General features: G+C 41.3%; 1 protein-coding gene across 2 annotated transcripts; it reads left to right on the top strand.

The window, feature by feature from the left end:
* Positions 1–10,043: 10,043 nt before the first annotated feature.
* Positions 10,044–22,502, top strand: LOC105359265 (apoptosis 1 inhibitor). 2 transcript variants are annotated; one of them, XM_011495809.1, is made up of 4 exons: positions 10,044–10,210; positions 20,023–20,207; positions 20,435–21,182; positions 21,693–22,502. In XM_011495809.1, exons 1-4 carry the CDS (start codon positions 10,190–10,192, stop codon positions 22,203–22,205), a joined length of 1,467 nt encoding a protein of 488 aa, XP_011494111.1. In that variant the 5' UTR covers positions 10,044–10,189; the 3' UTR covers positions 22,206–22,502. The 2 variants fall into 2 exon arrangements, with proteins under 2 accessions (XP_011494111.1, XP_011494112.1); XM_011495810.1 differs by lacking the exon at positions 10,044–10,210 and adding an exon at positions 18,664–19,312.
* The last annotated feature ends 2,297 nt before the right edge of the window (positions 22,503–24,799 follow it).

Below are 24,799 nucleotides of genomic sequence, written 5' to 3'. Positions count from 1 at the left end.
ATCATAATCGATGAGATAAAATTTTTTCCTCATAACTTCGTTAAATACAACTAGTTCACTTAGATGTATTAGAAATTTGGATTTTATCGAAAATAGCGTAGTTTAATTTAATTGAGAAACGTAAATAAACAAATTTATCAGCTTACATGTGTATTTTAGCATGAAATTTTATACACAAAAGCATCTACGATGACTTGCAATCACTCATCTGACTTATGTTATAATAGGAATCATGATGCAATTGATGTGATTTTCAGAGGTAATTTAATAAGAGTATTAGCATCGATCGGGTTCACCTTATATTTAGTATCGGCATTTGAATTATAGATATATTTCCATGATTTTTGATTATATTATACATGTATCGATATTTAATTTACCATGAACTATTTTCGGTATATTCGGTATAATATTTTTAAATAAATAACTTAAATATGCTCTTACACTCTACAGAGTCGTACCGTTTATAATAATGCAAAAAATAAGTATTTCAATTGAATGGTCTTTTGTAAGATAAAAAAAAAAGGATTTGTATATTTCAGCTCGTTCAAGGGTCGTTAACTATATTTTATATAAATTCTGCTATGATGATTTCTTTTACATATCATCTAATAAAAAATTCACAGTACAAAAACTTCTATTATAACTTGGTAAGTTCTAAGTCCATAGCGAATGCGCGCGCATGCCTATAAAATAATAAAAATACTCGCTGAGACGGAACAATAATTGTATGACGTAGTCTCTCTTCCTGTCTCACCTAAACATTCACACAAAGAACACATACGAGACCTTTGTACGCTTTCATTTTTATTCTCTCTCTCTCTCTCTCTCTCTCCCACTCGCTCCAGTCCCTACTTTTTTCTCCCCTCTCTTTTACATTACTCATTCTTTTTCAACTTAATGTTTTCTATCTTTCTCTCACTTTATCTTCTTCCCGTTACCTCTTTTCCCCCGCGTTTTAGTTCATTCACGCACTTCCTCACGCACATTCGTGCACACATAGCAATAAAAGAATGATAGCATCGTGGTCGTTTTCAAAAAACTTTTTTATTTAACCAGAGGATCGAATCGAGTGGCAACACTGGTATATTACTTTTTTTTTAATTAAACATACAATTTGTTTTACCATACTTTCACTTTTATTGACGTGAATAATTGCTTTATTAAAAGGATTTATTTCAAAAAAAAAAAAAAAAAAAAAAAAAAAAAAAAAAAAAAAAAAAAAAAAAAAAAAGAGAAACATATGTATCATCCATTTCTGCGAATAATTGAAGGTTTGCGTTAAATTTCACGACAATGTCCAAAATTTTTGACACATTTTAAAGACGGTATTTACTTGCCTATATGCAAATATAATAAATAAATGGATGACCTCGGAAAAGACAAAACATGTTGGGTAATTCATAGTATGTAAGTGGAATTATTGCTTGTGAAGTTTATTACAAAAGTTGCAATGGAATCGTACAATTACTCTAACGTTACTTAAACTACATTCTTTTATAATAAATTTAATATTAAAACTCACTCGAGCTTTTTCTATATATAAGATTTCTAAATATATTTTTAATTGTAACGGGGAGCCAATTGAGATGTAATTTAATAATACGAATGTTTTCTACATTATATTTTTGATGAATTACGCTGCTTATATTTTTTCAATTCATTGTCAACAAATTATTAAATACCAATGATATTCATAATTCATAGATATTCGGTGAGCATTATTGCGTGCATAATGGTAAAATGAGATCTAATGCCAATGTAATTCATAATTCTATTATGGACAAAAACCTTTATAAAGCCTTATTGTAATAAATTACACAATGAAACAAGGATACGTACGACTTGGAAACGATAAAAATTTAAAGGTCGTTCCAACCAATGTGTATGGTAGGCAAAAAATAATACCGAGTGGGCATTGAGTATTATGCAAAACATGTAAGCGGCACTGTTCATTCTAATTTAAAATATATTAAGAACGTCAACAAAAAAAAACACAAAAAAAAACAAAAAAAAAATATATATATATATATATATATATAAAAAGAAGTTATAAACTGTTTCTTAGAACATTCCCATGAATTCCGCTCCGATTGGAGTATCATCGTAATTTAAGCGGGTCCCATTTAAACGAAGTACAAAGCATTTTTATTTTCCGGTCAAGCTTACACAAAGGGAACCCATGAAAAATAGTTATACAAAATGGCATAGATACGTATGGTCTTTATGCGACCACCGTCTACATTGCTCTCAAAGCCATTTACACTCGATATCTTCTTCCGAGTGTGCGTGATGGGCATTTGGAGTAAAGGGAAGCCTCTCCGGTTTATGTCTTTCGTCTTTTTCGCACTCGCTTGGCTGGCGGTACGATGGCCTCTCTCTTTTCCCTCACTTACGTGCCTTACATCCGACGCTTATCTACGTCGTCATTTTTATTTCTCGTGGCGTTGTTGCTCACCACATATAAGCTCATGGAATATTCGGACTGTAAGTGGATAAAGGTTGAATGAAAAAGCGAACGAATAAAAGAAGTTTGCTACCTATAATTTCGTAGCTGCTCCTGCTGCTACTGCTGCTGCTGTTGTTACTGGCTCCTGCTGATCCTGATGCTGCTGTTGCTGCCGCTGCTGCTCCTGTTGCAGATAAATATTTTATTCTCCGTAGTGAGGTACTACTCAATTTAGCAACTCCCTTCTTCGTTCTTAGATGGGCAAAAAAACTATATTTTACAAAATGATCTTCGACATGGTTTCGTTTGCCATAAGCTCCCATAACTTTATAATTCAAACTATAAGAATAAGAATTTCATCGTTCGCGAGAGTGTATCGAAATTTTTTATATTCTTGGTCTATCCACAACAGCTCGAATAGTTAGAACTCTCGACCTCTTATCCATACATAATTATTATGAAAAAAAAAGTCACACATAATTCGAACGGATTAACGCCCGTATGACAAACATGACGCACGCAATTTTCTGCGGTATTACGATTCTTGAATAATATAGCATAAATTTTATATTCGACGAAAAACGAATGGTCGCTGCATTTGTTGAACTGTAACTTTTAAATAATCAATCCTATCAAATACAACGATGACGCAGCGACAAGATAGTCATATTAATATGCATTTAATGGCTATATTTACTAGACAACAAAGCATAGACGTCGAGAAACACTTGGACGATTAATGTTTAATGAGAAATTGAGAAGAAACCGATGGAAAATTCGTCCCCACGCTGCTAATTCAACATCACACGGATAACGAGTTTTACTTATACTCTTGGTACATCTAATACAACCTTGGCGTATTTTTCACGGTCGGCCTGACAAAATTGCATCGGCACTCGGGTTATTTGCATCGAACGCGCCCGCGGGCTCGGGGCTGGGGCGCGGTCGTCCCCAGGGAGGCGAAGACGAAGTCTCCCCCGTAGCTCGTTCACGGGCGACTTCGAGACTCGATGAGCCAACGGACGCGACCTGGATTACCTGGTGGCCGATGCGATTGGAGGCGCGGAACGAGACCGCGGAGCACACGTGTGTATTTATATCCCCGGTGGCGCTCGTTCGCGCGCGCGCGCGTGCGCTCCCACCGGCTTGGCAAGTCCATTGAACCTCTCTATTGTATTCTCGCTCACCAGTGACGCACCCGCAACCTCGATGGCACGCATCCCGCGATACTTTCTCGTTGGCGGTAATTAAAGGCGCCCCATCCCATTGACCCGTATTGGCACGGCCGACGCGTAATACCGCGGCTCGCGATCTTTTTCCAAACTTTTCCCCCGTGTCTCGCGACTCCAGCGATAAGCGCGTCCGCACCGAGGTGTCGGCCCCACCCTGCTATTCACCCGTTTCCCGGCTATTTTTAAGCCGTCGTTTCGTTAAGACGCCAACGCATCCATGATAATGCTGCCGAGCGACGCCGAGGAATGTGCAGTATTTTTGCTTAATGCGATACGAGTGGCGCGCGATTCGAACAGTCGCCGCGACCTTAGGCCCCGCGGCTAAAGACCTTTCGCGATTCTCCTCGAGCATCTCTATCTTTGACTTACGCGCAATGACGCGTCACTCATTATTAGTCTCGGTGCGCGCGCGTGTGCGCGCGAGACTTAATCGGTGCGCACGGTTTATAAGTGCACTTTGAGTATTGGCCGTGGAGCTCGAGCTGCGGCTCTCGGTGCTAAGCAAGTGAAACTTTATAGAGATTTATAGGGTATGTAGTATGTCGAGAATTTGTGGATTTTTTGAAATTTGTCAAAAAAAATTTCATATTATTGTTGTTATTGTATATTTTGTATTTAAATAATCGTTGCTTGTTCGAGAAGTATTATGCTTAATGATCGAGGGATATTAATCGAGGGGAGCCTGTTGACGTACGTTTTGAGCGTGGCGTGAAAAATTTAAAGGACACTTTGCCCCGGAGGAAGCTCGCCCAAGCTGCTCACTTTCAAGCGACTTTAAATGACGGCTGCCAGTGGCCGTACCTTTAAATTTATTTTTGATAATACGGAGCATAATGATGGTATAGCGTTTCTAAATTTCACGAGCTAAAATGGCATATTACTTTAACACGACCGAGTAAAAGTATGTATGCATTACGCATATGTTGTACGGTTGGCGGCACAGTCGATAAAGCAGATACCTGACTGGCTGCTCCACTACGTGAGTCCGATTCGGCAGTCGCATTTTTGATGAACTGAGTCAGCAATTTATTGCAGAAAGCCAGCATTTAAAAAGCATATTTAACGTGGCAAAGGCCCAATTCGTTGCTCCTGCTAGAGGGCCGTCGAGCTGCTCGCTCCTTACATAATTTTCAACATCGATAGCCGAAAGAGAAAAGTCGGCGAGCGCACAGACGGAGCGAAAGTCGATGCCTCGTCACAGCTCCAGCGGTGAAATTTAAACGACTCGAGTCTGTTGTCCTGGTGAGCTCATCTCCAGGGTCGTCCTCTTTCTCCCGTGGCGCGCGACTTGCTGGTATTGCAAGCGCCAACTCTTCTGTCTCTCTCTCGCAGCGTTGGTATGGCGAACACTGTTGCCAGCTCGGGCTGCCTGCTTCTCGCACATGCGAGTACGAGCACCACCGTGGCACGTATAAAAAAGCAATTGTGAAAGTCAAAGGAGGCAACGGCACGGACGCGGTGGTTTCGCGGCGTTGAGGGACCGGGGCAGGGGCAAAGGAGGACGGGGTCGGTGGGAGAGAGTGAGTGAGAGAGAGAAAGGGTGGGAGAGAGTGAGTGAGTGAGAGAGAGAGAGAGAGAGAGAGAGAGAGAAAGAGAAAGAGAGAGAGAGAGAGAGAAAGGTGGGAGAGAGTGAGAGAGAGAGAGAGAGAGAGAGAAACAGGGGGGGGGGATAATGGCCGTGGAGCGCAGGCAGCCGAGATAAGAATTTTCCGCGCGGAAAGCGCGCTTACGTAAATAAACATCGACGGAGGAACAAAGCCGATCGCGGACGTTTAAAAGGACAGAGCGGCGAACCCTTCGTTAGCGAAACGAGCCTTTGTCCTTAAGGTCTGGAAGGTGTCCTTTATCGTCGCAGTCCTGCGGCAGGTCCCCAAACTGGGCGGTCATCGTCGGCGCGTTCGGCGAACGCGCGATCGACGAAAAGTGGCCGTGGGAAGCCCCGTTCCTCGAGTTTTCCAGTCGCACGGTATCGGAATTCCACACTGGATTAGACGCCGGGCGGGAGGGATAGCAGATCGGAATTCCTGAAAATGAGGGACCCCTCAGGGCGGCTACAATGCCGAATGTGAAACTGTGGGAAGAATGAGATCGTCGATGCGAATGTCCGATGGGGAAGAATGCGGAAAATGCGAGCGCATTTATGAGGCATCGTGAGGCCGAGATTTTGTTTAAATATCCTTGATTCACAATGAGGCCTGCCGACATGTTTCCCTGAAACTTGGGTTGGCACGTCGCAGCATCGCCAAACCGACGACACTTTGCTCTTTCAAGATATCGCACTCGTGAGCGACAAATGCTCCATCGGCTTGGTGCTGGCTCACTCGTTAAAAGGTATCCAGCAAAACATGTAATGTTCCCATAAGTATAGTATAATAGCTCAGTCTATAATACATTAAAGCTTATAGTCGATGTGCATTTGATAAATGTGCGAGCGGAGATTGCAAATATAACGGTATCTTGCCTTTAAGGTCTTATCTACCATGCCTTTCTTCGAGTATTCGCTTCTTTGTATTGAATTTAAAAATGAGAGCTATGTACGTTAGGGGCGAAATGTATGTTTCGAAGGGTACATTTGATTGGACATAATGTTCATTGAAGAAAAACAAACGCCAAAGAACGAAAAAAAAGGAAAAAAAAAGGAAAAAAAAATTAAAAACAAAAGGAACAAGAAAAATCTCGTTAATTATGAATTGCAGAGTGTTAACGTCATTCTTTCGTTGAAGAAACCAAGTGCTGGCACGATCATTATCATTATTAATGTCATGTGGAAAATAAGGTAGAATAAAATTATTGTAAATGCTAATTAAACAGCAATGCGAAACAATGTGTTCGATTGAATTGAGCACTTTGATTGAATCGCGTATAATACGGCTTTTCTTATGTGACTATAAAGTAAAGTCGAAATAATTCATGAACCATATATTATCGAATGAATTTTGGCCAACTTCCGTCTCCCGAAATGTGGTTTTAAGTGCAATGATATATAATAATAATAATAATAATAATAATAATAATAATAATAATAATAATATTTAATGAAATTTCACGCGGCATGTAGAGGCTAAGCAACATAATGAGCATTGGAAATCAGAACAGTTTTATTTTAAACAAAGGGTATAGGAAATTTTACATTAATTTACTGAACATCAGACTCGTAATATAACAAAACACTTGTATAGTCATATGATTGTTATTGAATTGTTAATAATCAAAGGGTTTTAAATAATTAATTTAAGTATAATAATAATAAGATGAAATACAATAAGGGAGCGAAAGATCTATTTTGACATCCTATAAAACTTTAATGAAAAGACATTTAAAATTATAAAATTTAAACTATTACATGTCAATTAAATTATCCAGCCAAAGTTCATAGTTTAAAAGATTTCATCTTATTATTAGTTGCATCGGAAATATATATGCAATTATTTAACTCGATGAGATTTTTATATTTTACATTTTAAAACAACTTTTTTTTTTAATTTTGTTTCTTAAAAAACATGGGTTAGAAAGTTCGTATTTGAAATTTATTCAAATTTTCATCTTTCTTTTAAACAAAACGTAATGTTATTTCATCTTTATTAATGTTGTTGTTGTTGTTCTACATTCTCATTTGATAATTGTGGTCCATTATTGTGGTTGGATTCAACATTTAATTACATAAGCAGTCTTTTAACATTTGTATTTATAATCGATGGGGTTTTATATATTTTCTCTCCTTTTTTCTTGAAATTTTCATTGTCCGTACGACCAATACAACGCTCAACGAATACATTTGTGCTATAATAATTCTTAGCAAGTTAAAACGTCAAAGCGCTTTTTCTAGCCTTTGTCTTATCCAACATAAGTGTTAGTGATGACAATTTTATATGCTGGAAATTAGTAAAATTATGAAAATTATGAAACTGTCAGAAAAGACGATTTTTTTAAACGCCGTTTAATATGAAAAATTCTCGTGAAAGTTGCAAGTAAAAGTTGTAAGTCATTTAATCGAGAATGTGAATAATACGTAGGAAGCTACGGTGCATGTGCGCGCCTGCATACTTTTATAAATATAAAAATTTCGAATTTTTAAATGGACATCGAATTTTGCCAATTGCTTTGATAGTTCAGTTCTACGGATCAATTGGTATACCCCCCCCCCCCCCCCACGTTCCCTTCAACGCATCGAACTGTTTTAATTATTATAAGCAACGACGAGTCCCTATAGTCCTGTAACTAGCCGATTCCGTGAATTCCAAGCAGGACAGCGGCAGCTACAAGAAGGGGACCACCTTAGAGAGTCAAGAAAGCCCGCGCCACGGACCACCGAAACCAAAGTGGAAAATGACACCGGCTGGCAACGTTTGTCCCCCGGCAGCCGATAGGACTCTAGAGCAACAACCCCTCGAGGCTGCTTCCCAAGGATCTTGGATTCGATGAACCGAGCGGCTCTTGCGCCGACGTGGCCACTCATTTCTACGTCCCTCCCAGCGCACTCGCGCAGCCAAAGAGAAAAAAAGGTTGGCGAGAGAAGGCGAGTGCTCGCGCGTGCACGACGACGACCGCGATCAAAGAAACGGCTGCGAAAGAGAAAAGGCCATTGGAGCGGCAGCCGAGGCTCGCGAGCGGCGCTTGAACCGAACGAACGCCACAGAGGCCCTTGCCGTTCTGTAAAACTATGCATTCCGGAAAGAGAGGAGAGGAATGGAATCCCATCGGCGTGCCGAGGGAGAGGCAGAGGTGGCAGCGGCGCAAGAACAAAACCAGCAGCTGCTGCTGCTGCTACGATGGCTACGACGGCTACAGCGGCTACAAGGGCCCATGCGGTCCTAGTACCGCGCCCAAGCAAGCATATGTAATTTTTCAAAAGTTAGGGCCGTGCGTCGGCGGATGTTCCGCCGATGCCAGAGATTAATATGCTAGACGTGAGATTTTCCATGGCGACTGGTGTCGAAGTCTCGGAGATGCGATGACTCGTTTCTCCAGCTCCCGTTCGCGTTGGGAATTTAGGTTAGTCCCGTCGTGCCCATAACCTAGAGAGGCAATTTTAACGATACGGCCGTTTGCCCTTCAAAATGAGCTACGGTAGCCTTATGTGTGGCTGGACTTGCGGAATCCTATTACACTGTTACTATCCTATTACTGCCATTGTTTCGACTGTATCGAGGTGCGTGCGTGGATGCGTGCGTGCGTGGATGCGTGCGTGCGTTAGTTGGTGTACTGTGGTAGGGAAGGGGGAAGCGGGGGTGAGCAAAAAATCGAATAATGTGGCCTCGGAAATGGACAAGGAGCATATCGCGGTAAAGTAGACCAATTCGAGTTGATGTAACCCAGAATAAAAGAGGGAAAAATCGATAATTCCACGCTGGAGTTATTTCGTGGTGCTTTTTCAATGGTGAGCGGCTCCGTGATGGACGGTGGATGATAGTGGCTGTTGTGGTGGTGGTGGTGGATTGAACGTGTGTGGTAGCCGCGGCCGGCCATTGGAGTCGGAGTCGCGCGGCCGTTTTCCCACGACGAAAGTCAGCGTAGCCGCCGCTCTCTTGGGAGGCGCTGGCAACGCGGCAATTGGCAACCGCGCCTCGGAGGTCGACTCGCCGCCGTAGCGGCCGCCACCGCCGCTGTCGCCGCCGCCGCCGCCGCTGCAGCCGCCACCGCCGCCGAGGCCCCGCGAGCGGTTCGTTCCGTGGCGTCAGCGCCGGAACCCCGGAGTCCGAGAATTTCCTCGCTCGCGCACAGATCGGCTCGCACGCGCCTCCCGTCCGACAGCTCACCGATCCCGCGCGCAACGTCGCACGCAACAACGGTGGCAAGCCTTGGCATGTGTGCGTGAGGCTCGTACGTACGCCCGAGACGACGAAGCCCACGGCCGCGGCTATGAAAGAGTGCGATCGCGGCGCCTGACGTCTCCGACATCGCGGGTGCGAACGCGTGTTTTTTTTCCTTTTTTTTTTTTCTTTCATTTGCCCCTGCCCCCCCGACCCGTCAACGGTCCAACGCTGTTTCCGTTCGCCCACCCGACACTCTCGCCCTTTACGCTCCTTTGTTTTTTCTTTATTCGATAACCCATCCCGTAAACCGACCCGCTTATCATCACCGCCACCGTCACCGCCACCGCCACCGTCGCCACCACCACCACCACTACTACTACTACCACTATCACTATCACTATCGCTATCACTGCCACTACCACCACAACTACCACCACCACTACCACAACCACACCCCTGGCGATTATCCTGCGCGCGCTCGACTTCCGCGAACGAGGAATTTGGAGCAGGACGGACGAGGAGGAGTAAGAGGAGTTGTAGCAGTGGGAGGAGGAAGAGGAAGAGGAGAAGGAGGAGTAGGAGTAGAAGTAGAAGTAGGAGTAGGAGTAGAAGTAGGAGTTGGAGTAAGAGGAGGAGGAAGAGGAGGAGGAGGAGGAGGAGGAGGAGGAGGAGGAGGACAACACAACGACAATCGGAACGAAGCTGAAGGGAACAAATTTTCGCCTTTTTTCACAACACGCTCGTAACACTCGACAATGCTGAAAACCATGTACATAGTACGTATTTCATGTATACGTATTTCTGTCTGGATGTGTGGCATGATTCCTAGTGCGCATACGAGAAGAGCGCGACTACATTTGGATATGTTGTTTCCTTCGTGGTATGTGCGTCGCGATAGCCAGTTTGGCGCTGTAAGTTACGTCGGTGAGCATTGATTTACAGCAGCGTGTGTAGCGCCCCGCCGATATCAACTTGGCTCACTTAATAATCCCCTCTCGCTTGCTCTTCCGCTCGTCTCACGTTATGTCGCGTTTTTCTCTCCATATTTTCACTCGTTCCAGTACGCGCTCATTTACTTATTCATTTATATATTTATTTACGTTCCTCGTCTTTTCCTTTCATTTATCTTCGATTTCTCATCCTCCCTCCCACCCTCCCTCGTCACGGGCTTGTTATTAATGATGGGAGGTCGTGTTACATTCGAATGATTTTATCGCTTCGATCCTCGTTCGTTCTTTCGCCACCGATGTGGGAGGCCAACTGTGGGAACGATTAAAATGCCATTAAATTTGAATTTGAAAGTTTCTCTTTGCCCGTAATGCTCGGGCCCCTTTCTACGGCCCGGCTTACTTCTCCATTGTAAATTTATAAGCATTGTCGGTGAGTTTTAAATTTCAATTATAACTCGGAAATTATCGACAATGGTGAATCTCGCTGACCGTGGTGTGCGAGCCTCGTAGCGACGTTGACGAGTGCTTGCTTTTGTGCTCCCTCTAAAATTCATGATTTATTTATGCTTTCTCTCCTTTTATCCACCCATGAATAATGCCGATTTCCTAAACGAAAAAGCCAATATAAATGGTAAAGTCACTTCAAAACTTATTCCAATGCGAAAGGATTTCGAATTTTTGGCAAACGGCCACGATTTCAACAGGCTGAAATGTGCTTGCGCGCGCACTATTTGTTTGTGGCGGAGTAGTTTGACCGCCCTGAGCGGATGTATATACAACATACATTACACGGCTGTGCGTGACAGCCTAAAAATTAAATAAATGGAGCGGAGCCATACTACAGCTGCCTTTTTATTTTTATGTCTGCTCGAAGGGATTGGATTGCCTTACGCACGAAAAAACGCACACGCACGCGCGCGCGCGCGCGCGCACACACACACACACACACACACACACACACAACACGCATGCACACTGGAATCGAGTCGATCTTCTCGTCATTTTATTACTATTTGTTTACCAATCATTATTCTCTCTTTATCATTTTCGATCTTTCCGTCCTTCCTTCTTTTCTTCCTTCCTTCCTTCCTTCCTTTCTTCCTTGCTTCCTTTCTTCCTTTCTTCCTTCCACTTCGTTTTTCTCAACCACTTCATTGATTATATCACGAGGTACGATTAAGAATAAACACACGCTTAATTTTATTTGCCCAAGTGCGGGGCGGCCCCGACGTTAAGTAAAGAAGTAAGTAACATATGCCGCTAGAGTGGCCAACTTATCAGCCTGTGAAACTTATCGCGACCTCGATGTTACATTGCGTAGCGCAATTAATCATTGAATTCGGCACAACAACGCAGCTTCGAGCTTTTGGCTACATGTCATGTATGTCTACAGTACTGTACTTAGTGTTACCTACTCGGGGTGCGGCGGCCACTACTACACAATCACTACCTTCACGCCCATTATTTGAAATTAAAGTAACGAATAGTTGGAAAATAATATGCTTTGTGTAATAAATATTAGTGGATTCGATGTCATACGGCTTACATTCGAGCGCCGCACGGTAATCAACCGTTTCTGCTTCCAGACAATATATATATATATATATATATATATATATATATATATATATATATTGTGTGTGTGTGTATATACATACACGGCCGCTCTCGCTTGATTTTTCGAAAGTCCACGTACCGTCTTCTGATGTACGTGCGCACAGCTGCGATGATATTATAGGCTCTCGGAAGCGTTTTAAAAATGCTGTTTGTCCGACAGTCGATGATGATGCCAATTTAATGGAGAAAAGAATATTAAATGTAAAAGAAAAAGTAAGAGAAAAGGGAAAATGATATTAAAGATCGGTGGAAGGAGGGAGATGCAGAGAGCGATTGATAATAATGAGACGTTGCGTGCATATCTGGACGTATTGCTTATTACCATTATGCAGTATTTCTAACCTATTATTGTTCCCTCTGGCTCGCCCGCTCGCTCGTTCGTAGGAGGTTCGATTATCGTCGCGCGACAGCGTCGAATTTCACGCCCAAATTGCGGGTTTCGCCGTCCTGTTAGGCGCTTATTTATCGCGGGCCAGACTCGGAAAAGATTTCCAAAGTAAAGTGAATTGCTTTTGTACATACACACGCGCACGCACGCGCGCGCGCGCACACACACGGACATGCGCGGAAACACACACGCGAGCGCGCTCGAAATTCAATCAGTCGCGGTTAAAAGAGAAGGTGATGGAAATTCGCGCCCACCATTGCAGAGTGCACCGATTGATTGGCCACGAACTTATTGTGCGGCTCTCTTTAATTTCGTGCTCATAATTGACGGCAAGAAGAGCTTTATATTTATGAACTTTTCGCTGTCCGCGATATCGTGATACTCTCCTCTTCCTTCCATAATCCTAATAATCTTTCCCTTCTCCTCCCTCACCCGTCATTGTATCACGAATCTATCGCAGGTATGTATGGCCGTCATTTTTCACTAGTGGCGGCGGTGGGTACTCGCGCGCGATTGTCTAGGCGACCCACCACCACCAACAAGAATGGAGAATGAATGGACATTAGCGAGGGACTCGCTCGTTGTAGACCTGGCCTTAGTCCGCGGCCCGGCCTTGTCTTTTCGAGCACTCGCATAAAGCGCGCGATTAATAGATGTGTACGCATAATAGAATTATGTGGGAATTATGTGGGATAATTGATTGGTACGCATTGAGCTGTGTATTGTGCGTATTGGATAAGAGTGTGCACAATAAATACTGGCCGTGCGTTGATTACAAATTGGCTGCTTTGCATGCACTACTTCTGTGTTTGTGTTTTATGTTCGTTCGTAATTTTAAGAGATTTTTTTTTTATTATTATTATTATTTTTTTTAGTTAGATTTTCGTGTACGAGGAAAAAAGAATCTTGGATCTGAAGTACGCTCGTAATATGTTATGTGTGCTTGTTATAAATTACGCAACTCTGGAGCAACACTAATTATAATATTTGAGTTGTTGCCGCCAGGAGTTCCGTCTCATGTACAAATGAAGACGTTGTTATCGTTGTAAAGTATTTAGCTAACGCAAACGTAAATTTGTTGTCTAATTATTATCTAATGTGAGAAGAAAGTTTATCCTAGTATGTACAGTTGACGTTTATGCATCCCGTCCAAACTTCTCGCGACGAATACTTCCGTGCCCCGACGCGACGGTATTATCGTATTTTTGTTTTGTTTATTATCCTCTGCTATCTTATTATCGAAGCGAGAGATGAAAAAGTTTTTATATAGCCGAGAGACTAGCAGCAGCAGCAGCATGCACAATTGAATTTTGAACGCTTGAGTTACTCACCGAGTTAAACTGATACAGCCTGTTATTTAGTCTTTGCCCGCACGTTTTCGAGACAATGTACCTCTTGTGCGCAGTGCACAAAGGCACAAGAAGAAAAAAAAGAATCTTAGTTTTAAGCATATTTTTAAACTCGTATCGTAGTGTTTTTGAATTGCTACCTCCGTTGGTCGCTTTTATTATTCTTAGTTTTCATTATAATTTTCTTATTTATTTATTCGTTTTTTTTTGTTTTTTTTGTTTTTGTTTTATTTTAGTTTTTTATCATTCACCATAGGGTGTATAAGACAAAAAGGATTGAGAGTCAATCGTAAGATGTGACGGGCATCTTTGAAAGAGCCTGTAGTTAAAAATCCAATTGGAAGCGTGTAGAGTATTAGGAAAGAGAGAGAGAGAGAGAGAGAGAGAGAAAATAAGTTGAATTTTAAAAGGTAGGAAATGACGCTTTAATGTGGTATGAATAATAAGTCGATAATGCGAAAGGTGATAAATGTTGAACATTCCGCAAATAAAATTTTTAGACAGTCTATCGATCGATTGTAAAAACCATGACGTGTGGTCAGCGTGCCGACTTCCTATATTCGAAATATATACATTATCATAATTACTCATGATTATAAGAATCGTATCCTATTTCTAAAAACACGGGGCATTTACAAAATAGCGCACATGTTATTATTATTCGCTGTTAATTTTACATTTTTAATGCATGACATTGAGAATAATTCCCAATGAGCAATAACTAATTGGTCAGTACTGCGAATTAGCGCGCTCGTTTCTTAAAAAAAAAAAAAAGAAAAGAAAAAAGAAAGAAGAAAGAAAGAAAAAACAGAGAAAACCCAGTCGGTAACAGGGAGTCGTGGATCAGCAAATTTTGTCGAAAATTATCTTTCCCCGCGACTTTTACGTCGAGTCATCGGTGGATTGTCCATATCTTGCAAACATTTCTAGAGTAGTAAACAAGAAAAGAGCAGCGCCAAACAAGACTGCCTACGTGACTCACTTGAAAATTTCCGAATATAAAATATACAATGGCGTGGCGTTGAAAGGGAGAGAGAGAGAGAGAGAGAGAGAAAGAGAGAGAGAGAGAGAGAGAGAGAGAGAGAGAGGAACGTCGGCTAGGAACACAAAAAGGCAATACAGAGACGCGATGAGGTCGGAGTTCGCAGAAGCGCCCGAAAATATTTAAAAAGTCCCAGGTCCTTGTGCGCGCGACGCGCGGCACCTCCAAAGGATTCTCCGGTTTCTTTCAAGGAAAATTAATCGCCGCTCGGGGTGCCCATGGGGCGATAAAAGGACGCGCCCGACCTATGAAGGGGCGGAAAGGAAAAGGGCCACGGCGACGGGCGCCAAGGAGTTTTCGTTCCGAGGCAGCACCAGATGTGCATGGACGAGACACGTAGGATACTGCTACTCGGAAGGCGCAGCGACGGAGAATGAGTGAGAGAGAAAGAGTGGCGCCGAAAATTATGGAAAAAGTTGTCGCGAGGGTTTGTTGGCGGTGCTGAGTGGAGTGGCGTATGGAGGCGGCTGAAGGTGTGGGGGGCAGCAGCAGCAGCAGCAGCAGCAATAGTAGTTTACAAAGGGCGTCCAGGGGACTGTAAAAGGGACACATCGGGGCCCGAATGAGTAGAGTCGAGTAGCGCAAGGGCTCGTTGTTTTGCAATTATGATTTTTCCCCTTCCGCGACCGATCGATGCTGCCTGGCTGGCTCTCGTTTTTGTCCGCTCGAGTCTCGATGCAGCCGCCACGGTGGTATTATTTTAATTTTTTACATTTGAAAGTCAATGGGCTGGTCGCTTTTCGTAATAACGTTAATTTAGATAATGCCAATACTCAGAGCCGTGCGTATCGACTTATATCCCGAGGCTTCGCAAGGCTTCCCAAGGCTTACACAGTATTGGCAAAAAGGTGCGACCTGGCGAGTGGAGTCTCCTTGGATTTCGAAACGTAGTATCAGATGATGGGCGTCGAGTCAGTTCCTCCGTGAAACTCCTTTAAAGCATCGCTAGCGTATTATGTCATTGTTAATTTCAATTTGAAAGAAGAGTATTACGTAGGAGGTGTTGCTTGTTTGCTTGCCACACCGTCACGACCATCGAATAGATAATTACGCAAACGTTGCAGGCAATTAATTAATGGAGCGGTAACGCGCCTGCGTTATTATTGCCAATGCCGTGGATAAACGACGTTCCAACCTTAATTCCCCCCCCCCCGTCAATAATTTCAGTGATTGCCACATTTTCGCTAATCGTCATTGAGTGTGATTTTCGTCGCAAACCCTTATGCAACAACCCGTGAGAATTAAAATTTTAATTAACCAATGAGAAAACGCCCATTGGCCCTCGATATGTGACCCACCGCCCCCGTTATACTACCGCGCATACTTTTATGTAATAGTGCTTGGAAGTGTAGCGGTCGACTTGATCAACTTAATCAACTTAATCAACTTAATATTACATAACGCGTGCTTCGCTCGACTCGTGCCCAACACAACGACAAACTGTTCGTTAATTTACAAAACCATCGATTACTAATGAAAAGTTCACTCATTAAAGCGATCGCGAGGCGTGCCGAACAATAATAATTGTGATAAAATACGAGGAAATAAATAAAAGCGCGTCATAGGAGGAGGAAAGCCCATTTAAGATTTCCGAGCACCGTGTTCGATGAAGACGGACGATTTTTCCAGTCAAGTCCGTAAGTTGCCGGTCGCAAATTTTGTTTTTGTTGTTGTTGTTGTTGTTGTCGTTATTGTTAAATTTATGTATTTCTTTATAGATATATATATATATATATATATATATATATATATATTTCTTTTTATGTGCTTTAATCTTTTTTAAAGGATATGCACGCGCGTTTGCCTCAGTCATTATTTCGTATTTTAATTCGCATTTTAATCTCATTATTTGTCCATTTTTGCACGCGCGTTACGTATCGCGCCTAAAGCCCCGAGATGATATCATTAACTGGTGGGCGAAAGAGGCGAGAGCGCCATGCATATGCATTTTAAAATGCGCTCCGCCTGCGATTCATCGGCAAAGTGTAATTAAGATCGAAGCGAAATAATGAGCGGCGAATTAAATCGTATTCGCCGTATAGGGTCAGTGTTAAATTGTTACGAAATAGATGCAGATTAGCGCCTTATTATAGGTACTTTCGTCGTTATATCAAATAGTTTTGCGAGGGCTCTTTACGTGTAGTGTAGGAGTCGAAATATTCACGCGTATGCGGAAGTTGGCTTGTTGGCTTTTATCTTTGACGCTTCGATTCTGTGTTTAATGTAGTCTCGTCGGGCTACGCTTTTTGCTCGCAAGTACTCAGCGAGTATTATCTTGAATGTATAGATAAGGAGGAAGAATAGAGGAAACATCGGTGTGAATTTTCACTGAAATTCGCGATGCAACGCAACGTAATAAATGTATTCGCTTGGCTATATTTATTAATCGAACTCATTCGCAAAATAAAAATACGTGCATTAAATATTTTAAAACATTCGACTACAGTCGGACGGACGTTCAGTATTTATAAATATGTAGATTTTAGAATTTATAATTCAATCATCGTTTATTATTTTTTATTTTTATTTTATTAATATTGTTTTTTTTTTTTTTTATACTAAAATTGCCATTATACATGACTACTGGCTTGCATTGAAATTTTCTCAATGCACCGAAAGTATCGTAGTTCGATATTTTATCCAAATTTAAATCGATAAACTGGACGTCCACCACGATTGATGGCACGTGTCCATCTATGAAAACAGTGCTTGTATTTTCAACTAAAATTTCAAACGATGAACAAAAAGAAAACGAGTATTATTGTCCTTTTGTGTTTTTAATATCTTTTAATAAAACGTAGGTCGTCATTTTTAGGACTCTCCGAGCAATTTTTGTCTTCACTCCAAAGCACGTAAATGTATATACCTAATGTTTTTGGTCAATACGTCGGCCAATGAGCGCTAGACTACAAATGTTAAATATTTTGTTAAATAGAAGGAAAATGCGCTCGCGCGTCGAAAACAAGCAGCAACGCCTTAGCTATAAAAAAAAATGGGACATACGTATAATCCGGCTTAGCTTAGTTACGCCTATTATAATAATACATACAACAGTGTTAAAAACGTAGTTTTTTTTTTAATTTTTTTTTAATTTAATTTTATTTTATTTTTTTTTTTAATCAAAATAAAATCTTTGATTTTAATACTATAAGCAGTGACTGAACTTACTACGATCTACGCATTTTTAAAGTTATTCTCTCAGTTGTATTAGTTTACTTAATAATAAAATGCCAGCAAACATTATTAGTAGGACTAGTGTAATAAATAGCCTGACACAAAAAATAAAAAGAAATAAACAAGAAAATGACAAACTCCTCAAATATTTCATTCGCTGCATAATCGCTCGATTTATTTCCCTTTAGAACAACTGCGATTTAACAAACATTAATCATATGCTCGATTATGCATAAAAATCTATCTAAATACGTACATATTCTTTCGAATATATATGTCACCGTGTATCTGTATTAAAAATATGCATGCTCCGCCTTCGGGCTGCAACTCATCGACATCCGTCATGCATTAAGATCGAAGTGAAATAACGAGCTGCGGCCTCCGCGTGTGTTTGGACATCCGTGTATTTCAACTCGGCCAATCATCGCAGGACCGCGACGCCTTTTTACTCGCCCAAGACGACGTTGATTAGTTTAGTTCTCCGTGTGTGTGTGTGTGTGTGTGTGTGTGTGTGTGTGCCTCCTCCCCCCGTACCACCGTACCCCCGCCCTCGCCGCCCCGCCGCGCCCACCTTCCCTCCGTCACGCCGACCCGTTGTATCAAATGATGTGTGCTCGCGCGCACGCACGCACGCACGCGAAAAAGGCACAAGCGCGCAGGGGAGTCCCCAGAATCCAGATGAGGCGTCGTCGACGCGGCTTAGTTAGTTAGTGCGCGTTAGACTTTACGTAAGTGCGGTTTGTGTGCGCGACGATGGCAGAAGTGGCTGTCGCGGCCTTTATCGCGAGCAAACGTCGTAGTATTTTTCATCGCCATGCTGCCGCCCACTTTTAGAGGTATACTGAACCATGGGCTGTGTGAAGCCTTGACACTCATTCGGCGCGGGATGCGTGCGTGCGCGGGCCTTGTTTATCTTCGATTTTTTCGCGTCGCTCTGCCGGCGCTTGGGCTTTTAGGTTAGATTTTGAGGGAGGGTTCGCCGTACGTGCTGCTGGTGGTGCACGCCAGTGCTTTCAAAATACGCGATTAATGATTCGATGCTTTTAAGCACAGTACTTGTTTTTTTTTTTAATGCGAGTGCGGTTGTGTAAGGTATCAATGATAATTGCTATCGGCGCACCTGTATGGTAATGACTGTTTTTTAAAAAAAAAAAAAAAAAAAAAAAAAAAAAAATGAAAACAAATGCCATACTGAACGTCGGATCGTTTAGTTATGTAAATATCAGAATGTTTTGCGAGAAGTTTGTTTTTTGTGGTATATTCGCGACATCCTCCCGACCCAATCTAAGACAATTGTGGGGTGTGGCTTTTCTAAACTATAAAATTATGCTGTACCTGAAATAGTAACGTGACCAAGTGTATGTAATCTCGAATCTATTGTATGACAAATGTGTAAAAAAAAATGTCAAGGTTATGGAAGACGGTTAGGCCTAGAATCAGTGTTATAATAACATTTAGAACAATTCAAGCTATTTGTCTTATGCTACAAGAGCTTGTCTTAACAAGAGGAAGACTAATATATTAATTTTTTGTAATCTCATTTCTTTCATTCATTCTTTTTCCATCTCTTATTACCTTTTATTAATTTTTTCTTATTATCAAACAAAAAAATTATCTATATATATATATGTATATGCACAGACAGACACACGCACACACGTGCGAGAGAAGGATGGTGTGTGTGTGTGTGTGTGTGTGTGTATGCGATAAAAACAGAGAATGAACCATTCTTAAATCAGAGCCTCGTATTTTCACAATTAAACCAATGATCATGTAGACTATGTATCACATCGATAATCATACAATTAATATATTACACAAAGTTCCGTGTAATGGTAGTTATCGATGGTACTTTTATATATAAATACTTGCCAGACATTATATTAAGTCTTTGCATCGATAAAATTTATATTCTTTTCATGATATTTCTTATGCGTATAGAGAATGTTTGAAAATGATACAATAGAATAATAAGAATTATAAACGCTACTAATTATCTTGCATTTAATTTCATTCAAGATATTATTATCGTATTTGATGCTTATGTGTGCCTTTTATATGCTTACAGACCACCACAATCAACAAGCTTAGTGAGTTGCGCAGGTCTGAGAATAAGATGGCTGGTTTGCTGGAACATCGAGACAATCATATTTTATCCCAATTCAAATTAAAGCCAAATTTAACGCCTAGAGCACCAACACCACCTCAGTCTGATGGTAACGAAGTGGATGATGCTGGAAGTATGGATTACAGGTAATATTGTCAGCCAATATTGTTATTACCAATCCATTGTGCATTATTGTATAATAATAATAGCCAGACTACCATTCCCTTTCTTAATGCTGGGGACTGAGATAATATTATTGTGCCAAAGTGGCGTCGAGTCAAGCCCGTTCTCGAACGAAAGCTTAAGACAAAATAATAGCACGATAATAATGACCGGACTAAGAGAGTGGGCATCTCGTCATCTCGATTCGCAGGTTCGAAGAAGTGAGACTGCAGAGCTTCGAGAACTGGCCGTCCCCGTACATACGTCCGGCCGACCTGGCCGCCGCGGGATTCTACTATACGAAGCAGATCGACAGGGTGCGATGCTTCGAGTGCTCCACGGAGATCTGTCGATGGGAGGACGGTGATGATCCGATGGTCGAGCACCAGCGCTGGGGCGGACGATGCCGCTTCATACGGAAGCTGCCCTGCGGCAACGTGCCGATCGGGGCCGACGCGAGTATGATACCCTTGCCCCGGCCACGTAGCAGGGACGTCTGTGGTCCCTACAGGCTGGACTACCGGCTAGGTGCCGAAGCCGACACCCACGCCTCGTCGAGCGGCTCGAAGCACGGCAGACAGTCGCTGCACGAGGCGCAGGACGCGCAGCAGCTGCCATCCGCGGCGAGGTTGGGCTGTCTCGGCATCGGCATCGCCAAGAGGCCCGACTTTCCGGACTATGCGAGCTACGAGGCCAGGTTGCAAACCTTCACCGAGTGGCCGACATCCATGGCCCAAACGAGGGAACAGCTCGCCGATGCCGGTTTCTTCTATACCGGTACCGGCGATCAAACCACTTGTTATCACTGCGGGGGTGGGCTGAAAAACTGGGAGCCGCAGGACGACCCCTGGGTGCAGCACGCCAAGTGGTTCTCCACGTGTTTCTACGTTAGGCTCGTCAAGGGACAAGAGTTCATCAACAACGTCACCGGCAAGCACGTACCACCGCTATCCGAGGAGGTAATAATAATAATTGATCGCCATGATCGATTGTTTGGCACGCGAAATTTTGGCTGCTGGTCTGGCCTATTCGCCTGTAACCTCATGTATTTTACGAGCGACCTAAGCGATGATCCCATTATTTGCAGCCATCGCAATAAGCATTATTCTCGTGTTTTGTCGTCAAGTCAATGTGACGATGACTCTCAAAGCTACGTGCTGCGCGTTACATCACAGACCTTCGGCTCGTTAATGATCCATTTGAATTTCTAATCGTCGTGCGTTAACATAAACGGACGTTGTTGTTTGTTTTAAGCTCATTATCGGATTAATGTTAAAACGTAAAAATGATTAATTCAATGCGCCCGTTAAAGCGCTTTTTTATTTACTTACCCTGCCGTCGATAAAGCAAATGCTAATGTAATTAGTGAGATCGAGCAGAGCAAAAATGGGGCAATTGGGCCGTTGTACTTGCATTTAAAGAGAAATAAGCAAGACATTTAACGAGACGGCAATTATTGTACGTTCTAGGAAACCATGCGAATGAATCTACCGAGTTGCATCAAGAAGGTCGAGTCTCCGGTGCCTCAGAAGCGCGAGGCTAAGGAGGAAACGGCGCAAGAGCCGCAGCAGTCGGAGCCGAGCGAAAGTACAGCAGGACCAAGTAGTAGCGAGTGCCCAAGCCCTAAGCCCCGGACAATCAATGAGCCCCAGAAGGAGCTCGTACCCGCTTCCTCGACGAATAGTAACAGTAGCATCAGTAGCGGTAGCGGTAGCGCCAGCGCGAATGCCGTAGACGAGCACCAAGAGCACCAAGAGCAGCAACAGCAACAGCAACAGCAACAACAACAGCAACAACAGCCGAACGAAAAGAAGTCGATCGATGACGCGCGCGTCTGCAAGATTTGCTACAACGAAGAGCTCGGGGTCGTATTTTTGCCTTGCGGCCACATGGTCGCGTGCGTCAAGTGCGCCCCGGGCATGACGACGTGCGCCGTGTGCCGCGAGCCCGTCGCCATGACCGTACGCGCCTTCTTCTCTTAGTGCGTCGTCCCACGTGGACATAAGCGCCTGCAAAACGTCGCACGTGGCTCACGTCGCGCGCCGCGCTTCCCAGACCCCGTCGCCGTCGTCTCCTGTCGTGACAAGTGCTGTAGCGCGCCATGATCTCGACCGGGCTGACGACACTGTTACGCGCGCGACGCCCGGGCTGATTATGACATGACATGACTCATGCGCCTCATCTGCTGGAAACTATAAACATGAAAGTGACGAGCAGTCGCTCCTTTTTCCCTCGGTATTATTTTTTACTCTCCTTTGCTCTTACTTTCGTTTTTTCTTGTTTTTTTATTTAATTTAATTTAATTTTTTTTGTTTTAAATTTTTTATTATTATGCATTTTTACTTAATATGTTTTATTTTTTAATTTTTTAATTTTTTAATTTTTTAATTTTTTAATTTTTGTTTCTTAAATCTTTGACTGTTGCTTGTGAAGCGTTTCCTCGGGGAGTCACCGAGTTCGAGTCGCGCAATGAAGTACAAAGAAATTTTCATTGTCGGGATTTCGTGAGTCGAGATATATAAATAATATTCGTGTAAATGTATTTGTGTCTTAAAGAGAAATTTTTTTATACTAGACGTAAATCGAGTTTGTTTGTTGTCTTGAACTTGGCGATTTTCCATGGGAAACGTTAACCCGTTTTGTGCACCGCAATTACATGGAGGCAAAGAAAAATTGGCACTTTTCTTTGATGCACATTGATCATGATTTGGAAGAAAAACATTTTCTAATGCAGATTTTTTGTTTCTTTGGCCATTAAAGAATCAAGATCAAATTTAAAATCTAAATATTTCTTTTCTTATGTTTATTATTTTTTAAACGTTCGTGTCGAGTCGATTGAGGAAACTAGAACTTTGCGTTTATGTTTATAGTTTTCGATGATTGTTTAAAATATATGAATACAGAGGATGTACCTTGCGATCGACGCATGCAGTCTAGTCATTTTCAGTATTAATTTAAGGTAATCAATGTGATTTATTATTTGCAGAAAGAAACCTTACAAATAAAACTAAAATTTTAAGTGACTTTTTTTTAACTGAATAATGCAAAATATATTGATTGTTTTAATATTGAAATCGAGTTTTATGATCAAAAGGAATTATTAAGATAAAAAATCAAGGAACTCATATTATCTTGATAAGTATCAATTTTAATTGGAAAATTGATATATCCAAATACAAAGAAAATGGAATTCATTCATGTACTCGAAACTGTAGTAAAGAAGAAACGTCTTTCATCAATCCTCTTGCATATCTCCGAACACACTTTTAGTTCAATATTCCTAGTTTTGATTTTACGAAAATCCTGAGATACTGCTTTTAATGGATTTTTTTTCTCTTAAGGGATAAACGATGAAAATTCATTAGTTTTAGATTTAGATTTTAATAGGAATTTATTAAGAAATTTTTTCCTTCGGTGTATATTATTAGTCTTTGTTTTTTCTTTTTAAACATTTCATTGTCGCGCCTCTCATCGTGGCATTGTAATAACCCATTCACATAATTCTTGTTTAGGATCCGCTTGAAGAATGTATAAGGAAATAATGAAATAACCTACAACAGAGTTATTTATTTTACAAATCATTAACTTTTAATTTCACGGATTAAAGTGAAACGTTTCAGCAATGAATAATACATGTTATTTGAACTGTTTAACAAATTTTAGTGTTATCACAATTCAAGGTGCAAATAAATTTAAACGAACAATTATAAGTTAATAGTTTTTAAAATGGAAAATATAATTTTCAATAATTAAAAATAGTGCATGTATAATATTATTTAGAAGGCCGGATATTAAATTTACTTTTTCAACATCATTAAGTTAATATTAATTAAATTATAAATTTAAATAAATAAATAATGTAATTATTTTTCATCTTTAAATTTGTCAAATTCATTCTTCATTACACGAATTTCGTACTTCGAATTATTATTCGACGAGTAAGTTATATCAAATCGCATATAAAATATTTAAATTGATACTATAAAAAATAAAATGTACAAATTTTACGAAAACCATAGACGTATGCTCCGTAAGGACCTATATATACAGATAGATATATATAGATATACATATAAAATGTTTTTGTTGTTTTTCAATTTATTTTTATATTTAATTTTTCAAATTCTTTATGTTCCTTAGATAAGAGTGTAAATCTGTGGTTTTCATTAACTAACATTTTGTATGTAATTGAAAATAAAATTATTTAAAAATTTCTTCGTTGTTTCAACATCAAATCCTGCGCTCAAAATGATTGCATAAAAAAAAAAAAGAAAGAAAAAAGTAGAATACGTCGTTACGTACCGAGATTTCAGTACTATACCCGGGGGATCCCTTTTTCATGCAGTTCATACATTATAATTGTTTTTTTTTATTTTTCTTATGAATTGAATATTTTTATAAGAAAAATTGCTGCCACAGGATGCGCTTTCAAAAGTGCGCTACAAAACGCCATTTTTGTATCGTCGAGATTCTAAATATATTATTAAAGGTATTGTAAACTTTCGAACTATTAGTATAATTTGCACAAAACATAATTTAGCATTTTATTGCTTTTCTTTACATTATAATAATATTT

Source organism: Ceratosolen solmsi, unplaced genomic scaffold, assembly GCF_000503995.2.
Source record: "Ceratosolen solmsi marchali unplaced genomic scaffold, CerSol_1.0 scaffold11, whole genome shotgun sequence".
NCBI classification, from domain to species: domain Eukaryota; kingdom Metazoa; phylum Arthropoda; class Insecta; order Hymenoptera; family Agaonidae; genus Ceratosolen; species Ceratosolen solmsi.
The sequence above is the reverse complement of the archived record's forward strand: the minus strand, read 5'-3'. Positions and strand labels throughout refer to the sequence as shown.

What these genes read in the sequence shown, in the direction of transcription:
- LOC105359265 (XM_011495809.1), top strand. Translation starts at nt 10,190, where the DNA reads ATGCTGAAAACCATGTACATA. An exon ending in GCTGGAAGTATGGATTACAG is followed by an intron (nt 20,208 to 20,434) that starts GTAATATTGTCA and finishes CTCGATTCGCAG; the next exon opens with GTTCGAAGAAGTGAGACTGC. An exon ending in TACCACCGCTATCCGAGGAG is followed by an intron (nt 21,183 to 21,692) that starts GTAATAATAATA and finishes TGTACGTTCTAG; the next exon opens with GAAACCATGCGAATGAATCT.